At 42.4% G+C, this 19,367-nt stretch overlaps 2 protein-coding genes and 1 pseudogene across 17 annotated transcripts in view; 2 read left to right on the top strand and 1 right to left on the bottom strand.

Moving 5' to 3' along the window:
• PTPN4 (protein tyrosine phosphatase non-receptor type 4) overlaps positions 1 to 1,617 on the bottom strand; it is a 229,265-nt gene extending 227,648 nt beyond the window's left edge. For all 6 annotated transcript variants that reach the window (XM_002749530.7, XM_078327965.1, XM_017973535.4 and 3 more), the window contains exon 1: positions 821 to 1,617. The gene's annotated coding sequence lies outside the window, so the exon portion shown is untranslated. The remainder of the gene's footprint in view (positions 1 to 820) is intronic.
• The window catches only part of LOC103793832 (uncharacterized), a 56,103-nt gene continuing 37,330 nt past the window's right edge, over positions 595 to 19,367 (top strand). For 7 of the 11 annotated variants that reach the window (XR_013518984.1, XR_013518985.1, XR_013518981.1 and 4 more), the window contains exon 1: positions 1,402 to 1,589. Coding sequence is in view for 1 of the 11 variants with exons in the window: in XM_035305091.3 (XP_035160982.1) it covers positions 620 to 662; positions 1,404 to 1,768 (408 nt within the window). In the remaining 10 variants the exon portion in view is untranslated. Of the gene's footprint in view, positions 1,918 to 7,348; positions 8,892 to 19,367 lie in introns of those variants that run through there. The other 4 variants (XR_013518980.1, XM_035305091.3, XR_013518986.1 and 1 more) reach the window with 4 other exon arrangements.
• On the top strand, positions 13,141 to 15,238 carry LOC103793834 (NEDD8-activating enzyme E1 catalytic subunit pseudogene; annotated as a pseudogene).

The following is a 19,367-nucleotide window of genomic DNA, read 5'->3' as shown; positions in this document are numbered from 1 at the left end:
CTTTTGTTTTTATCTTTCTCCATAAATGTTTTAAATGTGGCCAATCAGCTGTACTGTTTCAACTGAGCCCAAGATCTGGACACAGAAACTTATTATTACTGAAATCTCTTATTCGAAAAGCAGCTGGCATATTGCAGATGTATAACAAGTTATCCTAGAACAAGCGTTTCGAAAAATCCTACAAATCGTCCTTGTACACACTGATGTCACCAAATGATGCAAGCCCAGACATAAAATCTTCCATCCTAAGTTGTGCAGAAATATCCACACACAACCTGTGCAACTGTAAGCTGTTCCATTTTATGGAAACCCTGCGAAATGCTTAGGCATTTACCTACATCTCAACTTTTTTTTTTTTTTTTTTGGCTCAACTACAGATTCCCAAATACAGGTATATACTGGTAGAATCATAACAGGCTTAAAACTTCAATGGTAGGAATAGGTGGCTTATGCAGCGTGCGAGAAGCGCTCATATGAGCCAATTTTTTTTAAAAAGGGAATTCTACCAGCAATGGAAAACTCAAAATTCCAAAGCTTTACCTAGAGTTTAGGTGCCGGGGAACATTCCATCTCCGCATCTATATTCCATCCCTTGTCCCTTCGCTGAACCATAACAGAGATGCCAACTATAACCCCAGAGAGCCCCAGGAGCAGAGGTCCCAGTAAGAAAGCGTCTTTTTTTTTTTCCTTCCTTTTAAATCATTCTCGTATCTCTGACTTGCCCTAACTGGCTCACCTCCCAGGAGCCACACATGCCGGTAAGATCCTCGCGTTCAACGTGCAGGGCCGAGAGGCCGGCGGGGACCGGAGAACCTCTTACCTTCGTATATCACAGCCGCGTCCTCTCGGCTGGAGATAAAAAGCCTCGAGGCCCCGACGTGCCGGGGAAACCGCGTCCGCCGTGCCGCTCCGGGGGGCTACCTCAGTGCCCCCCGAGCAGCCGCCGCCGCAGCGGTCGCGCCACGACCGGGAGCCGCCAGCACCACCTCATGCTGCTGGGCAGCCGCGGGCCGGCGCCGCCAGGGAGGTGGCAGAGGGGCGGGCAGCCTGCGCCCTCGCCTACCTCCCTGCGGGGATGAGATAATCCACACCCCTAAAAGTGCGTGGGGGAGGGGGCCTGGCCCCAGTCCTTCGACCCCTCGGCCAAAGCCAAGTCTCTTTCTCCCCGGCTCAGGCCCAATTCCGGCCCCTGGGACCCAGGAGTCCTGAGAGAACAATGTTGGTGGTGGCGCGCGAGGAGCGGAAAAGCGCGCTGCACGGCGTGAGCGAGCGGGTAATCCTGGGCAGCGTTTGTGTGTGAGAGTGCAAGAGAAGCTCAGTCGCCCCCCTCCTTCTCCACCTCCTCTTCCTCCCCCTCCTCCCCCTGTCTCTTCCTCCTCCCTCAAGCACACCCCCTCTCCTAGGCCGCAGCATAGCAACCGAACATGGCGGCTGCGCAAGCGCCGCAGTCAGCTTCCAGGAGCGGCAGCGGCAGCGGCAGCGGCAGCAGCAGCAGCAACAGCGACGATCTCGCGAGAGGCGAGGCCAAAAACCCTTCCCCGCTAGCACAAGGAGAAGTCGCAACAGTGGGAGCGCAGAGGGACAAGCAGGTGCGAGAGAGGCCGGCCTAGGAGGATTGGGAGGGCGGACAGGAGGGAAAGGCGGAGCGCCGGGTCCCCGCCCCGCAGCCGCGTTGCGATTGGTTGCTTGGCCTGCGACCCCTGCTGCACCCACTGACCTGAGGGACCTGATGGTGGAACCAGAAGCCTTTGTTAAAGGGGAAAACTAGACCTCTTGGCACCAAGTCGCCCCAACCTCAGTGCTCATAGAGGATATAGGTTTTGGGGGCAGTTTTGAATCATTTCCCCTCCTAAACATAGGCTCCAAAACAAAGCCTCTGCAGCCAATCTTCGTTTATAAAACAACGTTTGGAGGTGACTTCTGTGTGCCTGGAACAGTGGTGTGCTTTTTAAAATTTAATTCATTCCAATAACATGAATTTGGTGTTATCACGCCAGGGTTTTTAGCCAGGTGCGTTAGAATGTTTTATTGGTGATACAAACTTATTGGTAATAGAACAGTTGCCTACTGGCAGGTGACCTCAGCTGAATGGGTAAAGGGATTTGGGGCCCACCACACTAACTTTTTGCCCAGTTTTGGTAAGCGCCCTTTTGTGTCGCCAAGCGCCTGCTTTATCCTTCTTTGCTCTTAGCTTGAGCATCCTATCAGAGCTGACCTTTATAAAGACCGCTTTCCCTCCAAGCCAACAAAATGACTACAAATCAGGGGAATTTGATCAAATCTGGAAAAGATGGCAATTCCTATTGACTGTCTTCTCCCTCACACCTGTTAGTTTTTCCATTTGAAAAAGACAACTTGTCAATCCATGTTTCCTACTGTACTTCCTTCACTTAATTTTCTTCCCAGATCTGTTGTAGCCAGTGCTCATCCATTCTTCCTTAAATATCCATTCCTGCCTCTGACTCTCCATTTTGTCTTTGATCATGGCGTTCCTCTGGAAAATGCTCTTCACCTCATTGTCATCTGCCAGCATCCAGTCATCCTCCAACCAAAGATCATATGAGACTTCCATCAGAAATTGTCTGAATGTTTCATATAAATGGAATCATACAGTATGTAATTTTTCTTTTTTTTTTGAGATGGAGTTTCGCTGTTGTTGCCCAGGCTGGAGTGCAAGGGTGCGATGTCGGCTCACTGCAATCTCCACCTCCCAGGTGCAAGCGATTTTCCTGCCTCAGCCTTCCAAGTAGCTGGGATTATAGGCATGAGCCACCACGCCTGGCTAATTTTGGGTGTTTTTAGTAGAGATGGGGGTTTCTCCATGTTGGTCAGGCTGGTCTCGAACTCCTGACCTCAGGTGATCCGCCAGCCTTCGCCTCCCAAAGTGCTGGGATTACAGACGTGAGCCACCGCACCTGGCTACAATATGTAATTTTTGTTTTGAAACAAGGTCACTATGTTGTCCCGCTATGTTGTCCAGGCTGGTCTCCAACTCCTGGGCTCAAGAGATCATCTTGCCTTAACCTTCAGAGTAGCTGGGATTACAGGTGCAAGCCGCCTGGCTTATATGTAGTCTTGTGTCTGGTGTGAAGCAAGACACAAAAGTTCCTGAGTGGAACATCACCTACAAGTCACCAGAATGGACCCTTTGAAGTACCAGTACTCACCATTATTCCTAGAAAAATCTGAGTTCACCTTGGATCTCCCTGCCTGCAACCCTGGAAAGAGAAGAATCAATAATTGTCCTTAAAAACAGAGAGAGAGCTTTGAACTGTGCCCCAGCCTCACATGGGCCGATTGAAAATTGAATTGGGGGCGGGGCACGGTGGTTCACGCCTGTAATCCCAGCACTTTGGGAGGCCAAGGCAGGCAGATCACCTGAGGTTCGGAGTTCGAGACCAGCCTGACCAGCATGGGAAACCTGTCTCTACTAAAAATGCAAAAAATTAGCCAGGTGCGGTGGCTCATGCTTGTAATCCCAGCTACTTGGGAGGCTGAGGCAGAAGAATGGCTTGAACCTGGGAGGCGGAGGTTGCAGTGAGCCGAGAGCGTGCCATTGCACTCCAGCCTGGGCAACAAGAGCGAAACTCCATCTCAAAAAAAAAAAGAAAATTGAATTGGGAAATAATAAAATAGTACATCTCACACTTTAATGGACATGCTGATCACCTGGGCTCTTATTAAATGGCAAGTTCTAATCCATTAGGTCCAGAGTGGGCCCTGAGACTCTGCATTTCTTTTTTCTTTTTTTTTGTAGAGACAGGTCTCGCTATGTTGCCCAGGATTGTCTTGAACACTCTTGGCCTCAAGCAGTCTTCCTGTCTTGGCCTCCCAAAGTGCTAGGATCACAGGAGTGAGCCACTGCACCTGGCCTAGAGACTCTTTCTAATAAGTTCCCTGGCTTTTGGACCACCCTGCAGGAGCAAGGGTGTAAACTACTGTTTCTTAAAGTGGAGTCTAAGAAAATTTATCTGCAAATTCTCTAAAAAAATATGTAAATATTTTGCTCTTATTTAAATTATGTTCTTTTTAAAGTTCATATATTCTAGTTCCTATGCTGGATCATTTGATGACCACCTTGTAACAAAACACGCACTTGATTTTGTATTTGGCACCAACCACAGATTTAATTTTCTGGGGTTAATGGGAAAAGAATGGAATACTTCTTGTGGAAAGGACAGCATTCTGGCTAAGTGAAGGTCATGCATCCTTTCGGTACACTGCACAAAAGTTTAACAGAAATTCAAATAGAGAAGAATGTTGGGATAATTAAGTCAATTATAAGCATGCCAAGCAAAAAAGCACATGCCATGGCAGTGAGTTCCATATTCTCATATCAAAGGACAATTTAATTTCAGCAAAACAACAAATATTATTCACCACATTACAGACATAATATTAATTGAACTTTTTAATTTTGTGAATTTAATTTCTAAAATTGTTTTAGTTTCATAGATGTGAACTATAAGAATAAGAAATTATTACCTAAAGTTTACATAATTAAGAGACATAATTAAAATGGCTTAACAGTTGGCAGTTAGCAAGAATTTTTTTTTTTTTTTTCATTTAAAAGTGGCCTCAAACATTACTGGATATTGGCAGACACTACTATTGACTGATTTTTTTCCTTGTCTGCACCCTGCCCTTGACTGCTTTGGGAGAATAAGAGCAAAGGTTATATCCACACTTGGAGAATGTTGGCAGGCAAGGACTGGCCTTTTTGCACTGTGTGGTCGATGGTGGGACCTCTCTTAACCCTGGGTAGCTACAGCCAGAAGGGAACAGGGATTTGTTCTTGCCTGTATGGGCCTTGGCAGTGACCCCAGGCAGCAGCAGTGGAGAAGCAGCTTTGACTAGGCACTGTGGCTGACTCACCAGCCACCCACTGTCAGTAACTGGAGAGGACCCATTTGGAAGAAATGAGTAACCCTGGGATCACTGGGGATATCTAGGGAGAAGAACCTCACGGGAAAGTTGGTCTCTACGTGCTAGGTAGAGCTCAGAGTGGTATGAATTTTAACTTCAAAAAGCACATGACTTAAAGTGATTTGATTTTGCTCCCTATGCTGGTGGGACATACAAGGTATTTAGGCTTTTGGTCAAATGTGAATCCTAACCTGGTCCCCGACAGGAAACCTTAGTTAGATACACTGTCTGCCTTAGCTAGTCAATTAAGGGAGAATTTCATCTTTTTACCTGCCTGGAATCTTCATGCATAACTTAAAAGCAAAAATAAGCAAATTTAAATAATTTAAATATTTAAAGAGGTGTCACACATGTTTCTAATAAGTTCAGGATTCTGTGGCTTGGGCTTCCTTTAATCACAGAGCTGTGTTAAATATACTTAAAAAAATTAAAAATCCTACACCATATACCTCTGAGGCAGTTGACCCAGATTTGTCACCATGTCAGCATGAAAATAAAGAAGGAGAGATCCTTCTTTATTTTCAGCAATTCTTTCCTTTTCTTCCTTTCTTGCTGAATAGCAGAAGCCCCATTAGCAATCCTGATATCAGGAAATCTACCAAAAATGTAAAAATTTAAAAATCTAAGACTTCCTCCTACTCTCAGTCCCTCTCTCAAAAGGTAGGCACTATTGACAGTTCTTGTGTACACTTCCAGAATTTTCTCTGAATATATAAGCTAAGCATATAGCTCTTTTCCCTACACACAAGGAATCATACCATATTTCACTTACAAATGTGTGTGGAAATGATTCCTTAACAAAACATATAGATACGTGTCATTCTAAGGGTTGAGCCATAATGTGTTTAACTTTCTCTATTTAGTAGGCATTGGGCTGTTTCTAGTACTTTGCTGTTACAAATAATACTCCAAAGAACATTTTCATCATAAAATTTCATACGCATAATAAAACATTTCTTTAAGACAAATTTCTGGAAATCCAATTGCTGGGTTGAAGTGTATGGCCATGTTTAACTTTGATAAATGCTGCCAAATTGACTACTGATTGCACTCACTGAGAGTTATTACTACTGATTGCACTGACTGAGAGTTATTACTACTATAATCCACCTCTTCCTTATCATTCTGGGTTTTGTATTTTTCACAATCTAAAAAGAAATTCAGTATTTTCTTCTAGTACTTTTAGTTGTATGTTTAAAATACTTAAAAATCCATGATCCTGATCTCAGGATTGCTAATGGGTCTTCTGCTGCTATCTGGGAAATAATTTTGGTGTAAGGGGATAGAGATGCAGCTTTATTTATTTTTTTGTTTTAAATAACTGTCCAGTTGTCCTAATACCACCTTATGGAATGAACACACACACACACACACACACACACACACACACACAAACGTGTGCGCATGTGCGCACAAAATTGCTTTTATCAGATAGGAAATTCTCAAACTTTTTTTTTTTTGGATCTGGACTTTTTTTTTAATTTCATGCAATTGAACTATTTACTCCATCTCTATTTTCATTTCTTGTTGCTGCTGTAACAAATTACCATAACTTTGGCTGTGCGTCGTGGCTAATGCCTGTAATCCCAGCACTTTAGGAGGTTGAGGTGGTTGGGTCACCTGAGGTCAGAAGTTCAAGACCAGCCTGGCCAACATGGTGAAACCCATCTCTACTAAAAAAAATACAAAAAATTAGCCAGGCGTGGTGGCACATGCCTGTAGTCCCAGCTACTTGGGATGCTGAGGCAGGAGAATTGCTTGAACCCAGGAGACGGAGGTTGCTGTGAGTGGAGATCATGACACTGCACTCCAACCTGGGCAACAGAGTGAGACTCCATCTCAAAAAACAAACAAACAAATAAAATTACCATAACTGTAGTGGCTTAAAAGAGCACAAATGTATTATTTTACAGTTCTGGACATCAAAAGTCCAAAATAGGCTGCCAAGCTGTGTTCCTTGAGGAGGCTGTAGGAGAGAGTTTCTTTCCATGCCTTTTCCAGCTCCTGGAATTCACCTGCATCCTTTGGCTCCTGGCTCCTTCCACCACCTTCAGACCTAGTATGATGGCATCTTCAAATCTCTCTCATCATCTTTTCTGCGTTTTTTTCATCCTCTTGCCTCCCTTTTATAAGGATCCTTGTGATTGCATTGTGTCTACCCACGTAATCTAGAAGTATGTCCACATCTCAAAATCTAACTTAACCACATCTGCAAAATCCCTTTTGCCATGCAAGCTAACATTCATAGGTTTTATGGATTAGGGAGCTTTGGAGGCCATTATTCTGTTGCTATGGTCTCTAATACCAGGTTCTTTTACAACTGGAATTTATAATGAGTTTTAATATCCAAAAGAGTTCATTGCTGCTTATAACTTCTTTTTCCCAGATGAATGTATTTTTTTTCTTTTTTTTTCTGAGACAGAGTCTTGCTCTGTTGCTAGGCTGGAGTACAATGGCGTGATCTCAGCTCACTGCAACCACCGCCTCCTGAGTTCAAATGATTCTCCTGCCTCAGCCTCCCAAGTAGCTGGGACTACAGGCATGCACCACCACACCCAGCTAATTTTTGTATTAGAGACGGGGTTTCACCATGTTGACCAAGACGATCTCGATCTCTTGATCTTGTGATCCGATTATAGGCATGAGCCACTACGCCCAGCTGAACATATTTTTAATTATGTGAATTTAAAATATGTGAGTCCTTGATTGTGACTGAAATAATAAATTACATCAACAGCATATATAGTGTAGCTGGTATAGCATGCATAGATTATCTGAAAAAAATTATCCGTTATAATTGTGTCTATAGAATGTAATGTGTATGTCGAAATGTGTTCTTAGGAACACATTTATAATATGCATAATCAGCGTTTATGCTTAGGTATTTTTTATTCTTAGGATCGTGACTTATTAGTGGGTTGTGAAGTATTTTTTATTCTTAGGATTGTGACTTATTAGTGGGTTCTGAAGTCAATTTAGTGGATCATGACTAGCATTTTGAAAAAAAATAAAAGGAACTGGAATAGACTAGAAAATATCAGTGTATCGCACAACATGAAGATAAGCATTGTACTGGGAAACTTTAACTTTGGTTATGTGTTTGGGCGTTAGTGTGAATATAGGTTGCAATGTAAAATCCCTTTCTTACTTTGGATGTGGTGGCCAAAAAAGTTTGAGAGCTTCTGGTCTGAAGGGAGAACTAGTAAATAGGTAAACAACACAAATTAGAATGAAGAGTGCTTTCACAGATTAAACTGTAAACTCCATGAGGACAGAACCAAGGCTATCTAACTCATCATGATTCCACCACAGCCTAAACTAATGTGTCATAGACTATCAGCCCTTAGTTACTGTTCTTCAATAGATGCATGAATGGTGTGGCCCTAGAGTGCTAGGGGAAGCCATGGAAGGAGATCAAACAACCAGCACGTTCTGTGCCTTACATTTCGCATGGTTTCCACTAGGAGTCTTGGACTGTGGAGAAAAAGTTTGGTTAGGAATATGATCTGATGTAAAATTAAAGACCATGCAATTCTTGTGAAAGGGAACCTTGAGGGACCTTGAGTGACATCTAGTGGATTCTTTGACCAACGGGGAGACACCAACCCCAGGAAATCTCTTTCCCATTAGGTGAAATATTAAATATTATTGAATACACTGTTTGCTTTTGGGGGAGGGAGAGAGAGAGAGAGAGAAATAGAGAGAGAGAGAGAGAGAGAGAGAGACAGAGAGAGAGGGACTTCATCCATCTATAGTGTATAAATGTTATTTTATTTGTGGGTGAATACTGTAGGTTTATTTATCTGTGCCCTTTGTTATGTATTGGCTTTGTCCATAGGAGTTTTATCATCGGATTGTAAATTCTTGATTAAGCTTCATGACTTTATATGTGTTACTCAGCACCGGTACAGCATTGTCAGGTGTGATTTCAGGTGTGTAATAAATGCCTGTTGTTGGCTGGCTGACATGTTTTAGTCATTCATTCAACCTGTGGTCATTGATTGGATACCACCCACATTAAGGATCTCATTCCTGGCTGCACATTAGAAATACCACAAAAGTTTTTAAGAAATGCAGATGCCCTTGCCACACCATAATCCAACCTCAATTTTCATATAATTGGTCAGGGTGTAGCTGAAGCTTCTCTCTATAGATGGATATAGATAAAGATTTTTTTTTTTTAGTTCTCAGGGTGATTCTGCTGTGCAGCAGGGTTGACATTTGGACAGGCACTGAATGTCATACACCATCATTGTAAAACAGGGATCCTTACCCTCTATATTGGTACTTCTCAAACTGTCTGGGGTGAAAGACCAATCCACCATGGACCAATATTTTTGTAGAAATAAATTACTATAAAATGAAATGAAGAAACAAAGACATACAGCATATTTTAAAAGCCCCCAATTTTTATTATATTCAACAGAAATTAATTACTCTGTCAAATTTATCTAAAATGTTTTAACTCTTACTCTCAATTTCTGGATGTGTCTTGTTTGGACAGGTGACAAGCCATATGCATCACGGCACTTTGAGTCACACTGCTTCATATAACATTCTAGATGGAGATGGGGGCACGAAGACAGAGGAGATGTAAAACCTACCAGTAATAGTAGTAGCAGGACACATAGATTGTTCTTATTGCATTTAAAAAGGAGGCTCGCTGACCTCTTAGCTAGTGCCTTCCACTGGGCAGAGCCCCATGGAGCCACCAGGTCCCAGAGCCTAATCCTTGGCTTTACAGAGCCCAAATTTTGATCTTCTTAGAACACACACATTAATCAGTCACTTGGCACTGTCCATATGCTAAATTTTTTTTAAGAAACTGGTTATAAAGTAAAATCACTCTCTTTTTTAAAGCAAATCACCTATGGAAGGGACTAGATACTGATGTTTGCTGTAATCATAGCCTCTTTCCAGTATGAAGGTCTCCAGGCATGAGAAGGTTATTTAGGGAACATAGAAGAGATCTCTCCCAGCCCCACCATGGAGCATCCCCCTCTAGTGGTGACAGTACTTATGCCCAATTGATGCATGTGTCTATCCCTTGGACAGTGCTTAATAAGCCTGTCACACTTCTAGAATGTTCCCTTCTGTCCATTGCCACCAAGCAGTCATGTTCAATAGACTGGTTTGAGTCAACACTTTTTCTGGTTTTAAAGCATTTCTGACTATATCCCACATTACCGTGATTGGACTTGAGTGATCCCCAGATTATTATCAGCAATATATATATCAACTATCCACAGATGACTCATCCATCCTAAACTGGTCACTTTTTCTCACCTTTTTATATGCAGTCTTTTCCTTCTGGCTTTAATGTCCTGCCTTCCCTTTCTTTGCTAGACTCCTGCTCACCTTTTGGATTTCAATTCTCAAACTGGCTCCTCCTAGAAGCCACCGTGACCTCCAATTACTCAAGGCTCAACTCTCTGTGCCCAAGCAAAGCACACAGCCCATTAAGCTGCAATGGCCAGTTTCCTCTCTTCTCTCCAGTTGACCTTTTTTTTTTTTTTTTTTTTTTTTATGAGACAGAGTTTCACTCTTGTTACCCAGGCTAGAATGCAATGGCACGATCTTGGCTCACTGCAACCTCCGCCTCCTGGGTTCAGGCAATTCTCCTGCCTCAGCCTCCCGAGTAGCTGGGATTACAGGCACACGCCACCATGCCCAGCTAATTTTTTTTCTTTTTAGTAGAGACAGGGTTTCACCATGTTGACCAGGATGGTCTCGATCTCTTGACCTCGTGATCCACCCGCCTCGGCCTCCCAAAGTGCTGGGATTACAGGCGTGAGCCACCGTGCCCAGCCCCAGTTGACTTTTATACTCCTTAGAACGGTGATCCTGGCTTTTGTTTACTCTTGAGTCACACTGCTTTTGGGTCCCCCAAAGCTCTACACGTTAGAGCTTAAAATTTTTTAAAAAATTGTTGAAATAAACTGATTTTCTAGCACCATTCTCAAAAGGTAATGTTATGGCAAGGGGCAGTAGGAGACATACCGAACTTCTAATCTTATGAAGCTTTGTGATGATGGTAGGAGTGGGAGGTACGGTGTTTCTTGAAAGTCAAGCTGAAGATTATGAGCTTTAACTGGTAGATGATGAAGGTGTGTAAGAAGGGGAGTGTGATGATAAAGTAAATGATTTAAGAAAAATTAAGGGCCGGGCGCGGTGGCTCACGCCTGTAATCCTAGCACTTTGGGAGGCCGAGGCGGGTGGATCACAAGGTCAAGAGATCGAGACCATCCTGGTCAACAAGGTGAAACCCCTCTCTACTAAAAATACAAAAAATTAGCTGGGCATGGTGGCGCTTGCCTGTAATCCCAGCTACTCGGGAGGCTGAGGTGGGAGAATTGCCTGAACCCAGGAGGCAGAGGATGCGGTGAGCCGAGATCGCGCCATTGCACTCCAGCCTGGGTAACAAGAGCGAAACTCTGTCTCAAAAAAAAAAAAAAGAAAAAGAAAGAAAGAAAAATTAATACCATGGTATTGAGGAAGGAGAGATTATATTTGGGCAGGATTGAACCTGGCATACCTGTTAAAACAGTGGTAGTAGCTCACCATGAGGGGCGTCTAAGAATCACCTGAGAGGCTACATCAATACTCCTCCTTTCCCCACCCAATTCTGATATGTCAGCCACACCCTTCTAGGTCCCATCCCTGGTTAATAATCACTGCCATGGGAACCTTCACGCTGAGAGGAGTCTGTTCTATGCCTGAGGTGTAGGGGAAGGGAATTCAGAAGTCTGTTGTAATCTTCTAAATGTGAGATACTAGAGACTTAATGTGTATCATCATATATTTAACCAGTTTAAATAATGATTCCAATGTTCTATGTGAACTTTTGCTAGAGGTAAAGCAAAACTTACAATAGATTGTAACAAATGATGACCTTAAAAGCTTATTGCTAGTCACCTGACTATAATTTGTATTACTTTTCAGCAAAGTCTGTTGGCCCCCCTATTTATTAGAGTTCTTGAACTTTCTACTGAATGTTTGACAGATTAACCCAGCATTTTACTGTGGCCTAATAATTTTCATTGGAAAAACCAACTGTGCTATCTAAACTATACTGTAGACATTCAGCAGGTTATATACATTTTTATTCTTCAATTTGAATGTCCAGGAACACATTAAAACAAAAATTAAGGTTGTGCTTCACTCTTTTTAGTTTAACTTTCTCAGAATTAGAAGACAAACTGCCCGTTATGAGTGAGACAAATGTTTCTTTAATCAAAATCAGTGGCTTACAAAGCCTTGCAATTGCCAGTTCAGGTTTGCCACTTCCAGTTTCTAAATTCTTTACGTTCTTCTCCCATCTAATTCTAGCACTAAGAATTATCAAAATCACACAGTTTAGAACCCAACTTTCTATCTGAGCATCAGGTTTCAGAGAGAGAGAGACTGAGAGAGAGAGAGAGTGTTGTAGGTGAAGAGAAGGGCAAGTCTTAAACCTGAGGCTTATATTTTGTGTGCTTCATTCCTTCTTATTAATGACAATCTGACTATTTGGCCAGTCCAAACAGGCTTATGTACCTTCCTGAAATACAGATCCAGGTGTCCTCCAGTGTATGAAAAAAGATACTATAGTAATAAGAAAATCACATATAAATGGAATTTTCAATTACAGGAACTCAAAAGTACAGATAAGTCATAAAGATTTAATCCAATAGGAATTTGTAGGCTGTTAAAATCAAATTTAGAATTAAGTAAAGGAATTTGGGAATGGGCAAAAGATATACAGAATATTTGATGAATAAATCTCAGAGAACATCAATTTCCTTTATTGCCCCTACTTCTATGTTGCTTGTTCTCAGATCTTTGTTAATCCTGGAAGGGCCCCAGTTGGGTCAGCCTGTGTCTGCTGTGGGGTGTAGGGTCCAAAGATATGCTCTTAGCCATTTTGTATTCACAATGATTCATTTCTTGGGAACTGAAGAAAACTTACTGTAAAAGCCAAGTTGGGGTCGGGGGAGAGAGGATAAGAACAAGTGCTCTGGCAGGCTACAAATAACTTAGAATCAATCGTTTTCAAGTTTCTGACAGAGCCAGGTTAAGGATGTTGGGATTACAGCAGTTGTACCTACTTGCCAAAGCTGACACACACATCCTTAGACAAATGCACACTTAAATTAAGGATGCTGAGTTGAATTGTCAAGGGTCCCCCATTCCAGGACAAAAAAAAAAATCCTGGGAGGGAAGAGGCGGAGAATGATATGGCGGATGGCGAAGAGCCGGAGAAGAAAAGAAGGAGAGTAGAGGAGCTGCTGGCTGAGAAAATGGCTGTTGATGGTGGGCGTGGGGACACTGGAGACTGGGAAGTCGCTAGAACCATGTAAAGAAGTTCCTCGAGTGATCTGGACCCTTCACACACCCTGATTTCGAACCAAGCGCTGAATCTCTCCAGTTCTTGTTAGATACTTGTAAAGTTCTAGTCATTGGTGCTGGTGGCTTTAGGATGTGATCTCCTGAAAAATCTGGCCCTGTCTGGTTTTAGACAGATTCATGTTACAGATATGGACACTATAGATGTTTCCAATCTAAATAGGTAGCTTTTATTTAGACCTAAAGATGTTGGAAGACCTAAGGCTGAAGTTGCTGCAGAATTTCTAAATGACAGAGTTCCTGATTGCAATGTAGTTCCACATTTCAATAAGATTGAAGATTTTAACGACACTTTCTATCGACAATTTCATATTATTGTCTGTGGACTGGACTCTATCATAGCCAGAAGATGGATAAATGGCATGCTGATCTCTCTTCTAAATTGTGAAGATGGTGTCTTAGATCCAAGCTCCGTTATCCCTTTGATAGATGGAGGGACAGAAGGTTTTAGAGGAAACGCCCAGGTGATTCTGCCTGGAATGACTGCTTGTATCGAATTCACGCTGGAACTTTATCCACCACAGGTTAATTTTCCCATGTGCACCATTGCATCTATGCCCAGGCTACCAGAGCACTGTATTGAGTAAGGATGTTGCAGTGGCTTAAGGAGCAGCCTTTTGGAGAAGGTTTTCCATTAGATGGAGATGATCCTGAACATATACAATGGATTTTCCAAAAATCCCTAGAGAGAGCCTCACAATATAATATCAGGGGTGTTACATATAGACTCATTCAAGGGGTAGTAAAAAGAATCATTCCTGCAGTAGCTTCCGCAAATGCAGTCACTGCAGCTGTGTGTGCCACGGAGGTTTTTAAAATAGCTACAAGTGCATACATTCCCTTGAATAATTACTTGGTTTTCAGTGATGTAGATGGGCTGTATACATAGACATTTGAAGCGGAGAGAAAGGAAAATTGCCCAGCCTGTAGCCAGCTTCCTCAAAACATTCAGTTTTCTCCATCAGCTAAACTACAGGAAGTTTTGGATTATCTAACCAATAGTGCTTCTCTGCAAATGAAATCTCCAGCCATCACAGCCACCCTAGAGGGAAAAAATAGAACACTTTACTTACAGTCGGTAACTTCTATTGAAGAATGAACAAGGCCAAATCTCTCCAAAACATTGAAAGAATTGGGGCTCATTGATGGACAAGAACTGGCGGTTGCTGATGTCACCACACCGCAGACTGTACTATTTAAACTTCATTTTACTTCTTAAGGAAAATCTGCACATAATAGAGAACTCATGGACATAATATACTTTGTGGATGCTAAGAAGTTTAATTGATGTCATTTTCAACAATAGTGTTGCTGCGATTTGACTTTTTTTATATAATGAACCACTCTTTTTTAACCTTGTAACTTTCCCTTGAAGACGGGATTTTGGTGTTGGTGCTTGTAAGCATTTTCATTAATAATATGGGAAATGATACCTGGAGAGAGAGATTATGAGGAAATGTACCTTCTTTTACAGGTGGAAGCACACACCCTCTTCTATGTGAATTTTGTTATTATGGTCAAAGAATGCCTTCCTAGTTTTCATTTGAGCACCCAGATACACAAAAGATGTCCCTTTAAATAAAATAAAGAATTAAGTTTTAAATAATATTAGATATTACAGCCTGTCATCTGGAGTATATTGAACATAGGCTATTCCTTTATTTAATATTTATTTAATTGTGGCCATCCAAATGAATATTAATTATTGCAGAATTTATCTTGTCCATAATTTGTAAATGGTCTTATAGCTGAATATCTGTACATGAAAATGGGCATTATTTTCATCTGTTTACTTGTAGTGCCATAGAGGCCAATATGCACAAAATTAACACCAAGACATGGCTGTTTAAAAAATTTCATGTTCAAACAGTTATCACTGATGCCTTTGCACTATTTATTAATAAAATCGTATATTGTGTATAAAAAATCCTGGGAGAACAATTTTGATGCCCAACAATAGGGAATAGATAAATTTAGTTATGGTTCATCCATGCACACATAGAATTGTTGTTCAAGTATTAAAAATAGTGTTTATAAATAAGTTTACTGATGTGAAAAAATACTTGTTATGCAATATTAACTTGAAAACTGCAAAATTAGTATATGTAGTATTAGCTCTGCTTAAGAATGGCATGCATAGGAAGGATGAACAGGTGCAGCACAGGGGATTTTGAGGGCAGGAAACTAGTCTGTATGCTACGGTAATAGTGGCTACACAGCAGTATGCATTTGTTAAAACCCATTGAATGTAAAACATAAAGAATGAAACGTAATGTCAGCTCAGACCTAACGCATCAGTATCAGCTCCTCAGTTGTAAAAAACGCACCACACTAATGCCTGGTGTTAACAGTAGGGGAAACTGTAGGCAAAAGGGGAGAAGGGGAGGGAAGAGACGATATATGGGAACTCTTTGTACTTTCTGCTCAATTTTTCTGTAAACCTAAAAGTGCTCTAGAAAGTAAAGTCTATTAATTTTTTAAACTGTATTTTCAAAAGACTGGAGGGAAATATAACAAAATGTCAGCCAGAGTGTGCCATCCTATTAGTGATAGAATTCCTGAGATCAAATTCTATCTCCTTTATTTATTGCTTAGATAAGTTACTTGACTGTCTGTTTCAGTTTCCATGTCTATTAAAATGGGGATCATAATAGTACTTAGCTCATAAGATTTCTTCAGTATATCCATATTATTCTGATAACGATGAAAAACTATATATGCATTGTATTATGAATTATATATATGGAAAAATATGTGTGTATATAGTTTGTTAGTTGTCTATTGCTGCTTAGCAAGTTACCTTGGCATAAAACCCCAGTAAACTGTTACCTCACAGTTTCTGTGGGTTGGGAAAGTGAGAGTAGCTTAGCTGGGTGGTGCTGGCTCAAGGTCTCCTGTAAGGTTGTGGCCAGGGCTGCTGTCTTCTGGAGCTGAAGGCCAGAATGGGGCTGGAGGATCTGTTTCTGAGATGGCTCACCGCAAGGCTGGCTGGGTAGTATGGGCTTTTGGCAAAAGGCAAAACTCTCCATAGTGCTGTTTGAGAGTCCTCACAACATAAGGGCTGGTTTCCTGCAGAGACAGTGATCCCAGAGAGGGCAAGGTGGAAGCCTCCGTAATTTTTATGGCCTAGCCTTGGAAGTCACTCACCATCATGCCTACAATATTCTATCTGTTACACAAGTCAGATGTATACATTGTAGGAGAGAATGACACGTGGGTGTAAATACTAGGAGGCAAGGATTAGGACCATCGTGAAGGCTGGCTACCACACATGGACATATGTGTATATCTATGTATGTCTATGTGTCTGTGTCTGTGTGTATTTGTCACCCCACTGAAGCATTAGCCCAGTGCACCTGCATGTACATTCTTGTCTTGTATTATCTATTTAAAAAACTCAATGCTTTTTTGGCTGCCTAGCTCTTGGTCCTAGCAACCTCTTTCTTTCTTTCCTTCCTTCCTTCCCTCTCTTACTCCTCCCTTTCTTTCTTCAAGAGATGCTTATTATATACCTATTAAGTGCCAGCGAGCCGTGTCTGCCCACCCCTTTGACTCTATCTCTCCTGCCCTTGCCCTTTAGGCCTGCCTGTTCTCAGATGCTCCTCCACCCTCCACCCCAGCTCTGATCCCTGCCCACCCTCCACTCCATCTGTGCAAGGAGTAACTCAGAAAGCCTAGGCTAGCTACAGATCCCTTGTTATGCTAATGCATCAGTCCTCCTGTTCCTGTTAACAGGCAGCTGAGACTGAGTGTGGTGCTTAGCACAAAAGCTGGGAAATCACAGAAAAACACACCCAGAACAGCTCAAGAGGGACCTATTCACACAGATCAAAGAGCTTAATGTTTTATTCTGAGGTTTTTATTCTCTTATAACTATAAAACTCCAAAGTTCAATAAAAAGTCAGCTTGGATAAGTTACTATGATTATTAACAATAGACCACTAATAAATACACAGTCTGCAAAGCTCTTAGGGACTCACAAAGGGGAACAGCTGAAACACACGGGTCAGCCTCAGCCTCCTTCCAAGTTCAACAGAGGGGCTCCTAAGAGGCAGGCAGAGAAGAAGCAAAAATTAACAGAAGGGTCCAAGAGAGTGAGATCGTCCCTTTTGCATTTGGCAGAAAACCTAAAATACAATGTCTCGTACAAGGAGAGGTTCATGTCCCTTTCCTGTGAATAACTGAGGGAGGCACTCCTGGGCTGGCATGATGGCCCTGCTCTGTGGTATCCTCAGGGATCCAGGCTCTTTCCAGCTCCTGCTCTGCGATCCATGAAGGGTGTGGCTCTTGTCTTCATGGTCTAAATTGGTGATTAGATCTCCAAAACATCCATATTCTAGGTGGCCACTGGAGAAAGAGACAAAGAAATGGGGGCAAAAGTAGGGGACTGCAGCTGGAAGGAGGGTTTCCTAAATCTGGCACATGTCACTTCATCATTGGCCAGGGCTCAGTCATGTGGCCACACCTTGATGCGAGGGATCCTGAGAAGTGTGGCCTCTACTGCAGGGTTTCAGTGTTCCCAGCTGAAATGTGGGGCTTCTGCACCTCTAATACTGAGGGAAGGGGAGACCAGTAGCAACATCTGCCACAGTGGAGAATGATGAATCACCGGCAATCAGGGCCTCAGGCCCCTCCCCATTCCAGCACATCGCCATCTCCCCCTCACCCGTAGCATCTCCACTGTGTGTCACAGTTGACAAAAAGCTACCGTGTATGGGACCCATTTTAAATGTATTGCATTTTGACTTTATTAACATATTACAAATATATTACATACAAGGCAAGCATCTTCATTGGTGACTACTCCCAAGCTGGGCCCTCCCTGTTGGCCATGAGTTAACTGCTGTGATCAGGTTGGTGTGTGTTCTTCCCAGTCTCTTTCTATCAGGCATGCCTTGAAGAGCTGCTGCTAACATTGAGGAGAGGTCTGAGGTCTCCACAGGAGGGACTCTACACCCTGTGCCTGGTGCACAAAGACAGTTAGTTACTTAAACCACCAGTCAGTATCCCCCTACCTGTTGTTCCTTGCTGCCTTCTCTCAACCCTCCTGGTATTCATTGAATCTTCACATGGCCCCGCCAGCTCAAAGATCTGGGCCAGTTGCTCTGGTTGAAGCAGGCTTCCCCCTTCATTTCTTTTTCTTGGATCAGGTTTTTTACCAGGCAACTGTCAAGATAACACATGCCCTGGCGCCATCTTAACCTGTGCGCTGAGCCTCCCTTTCCGCCTGTACAAACTGAGCTGCCTTCCTCAGCAAGGACAGCATCTGCACAGCAACAGTTATTGAGTGCTTGCCCGCTGCCAGGCACTGCTCTCTGCGCCTTAAAGGTCTTACCCACACAGCTAATAAGCACAGCGTTGCTAGCAATGCCAGGCTCTGGTCCTGTCTTGGAAATACTGGTTCTGTGGAAGGAAGTTGGGCTGTGGAGTCCCACAGATTTATTTGTTGTATATTCTCAGGCAAATTACTCAACCTCTGCAAATGGATTCTTGACACCTGCAAAGTGTGAGGAACATTGAAAGAGACAGCATACAAAGCACTTAGCCTAGTGTCTGGTACATAGTATTACTAATTCATGGCAGTACTTGTTTATGAAGATAAAAAGTATTTCAATAGTGTCTGATGGGAGAGTAGACTATTTTAAGATCCTGCCCAACGCTCAATCAACTGGTTGCAGAGTGCTTGGGGTGGGGAGGAAATACCCTTTCCATGTGCTCTCTCTTCAGCCACTGGTTTTCCTTGCTGCTACAATTGGGTCTTTGCCCTAAAAATTTTCCCTTTTCCTTTTAGTGCTTTAAGACATTTATGATTTAAGTATGCTTTGGTAGTAAATTGAAAATTTTTCCAAGTCTGTTTTGGGCTTGCAGCATTTGGAATTATTATATATATCAGAATCTTTCCGCATAGGAATGTTTTATATGCTTAGGTAATAAGAAAGGGAAGGAAAGATTTTATAGAATCACAGATGTAATCTTAATGGGAAAAGAGCAGGAGAAACATCAACCAAAAGAGGAGAAAATTGGAACTACATCTTCATTTGGTTTATAGGAAAGAG

Source organism: Callithrix jacchus, chromosome 6 (assembly GCF_049354715.1).
Source record: "Callithrix jacchus isolate 240 chromosome 6, calJac240_pri, whole genome shotgun sequence".
Taxonomy (NCBI): domain Eukaryota; kingdom Metazoa; phylum Chordata; class Mammalia; order Primates; family Cebidae; genus Callithrix; species Callithrix jacchus.
The sequence above is the reverse complement of the archived record's forward strand: the minus strand, read 5'-3'. Positions and strand labels throughout refer to the sequence as shown.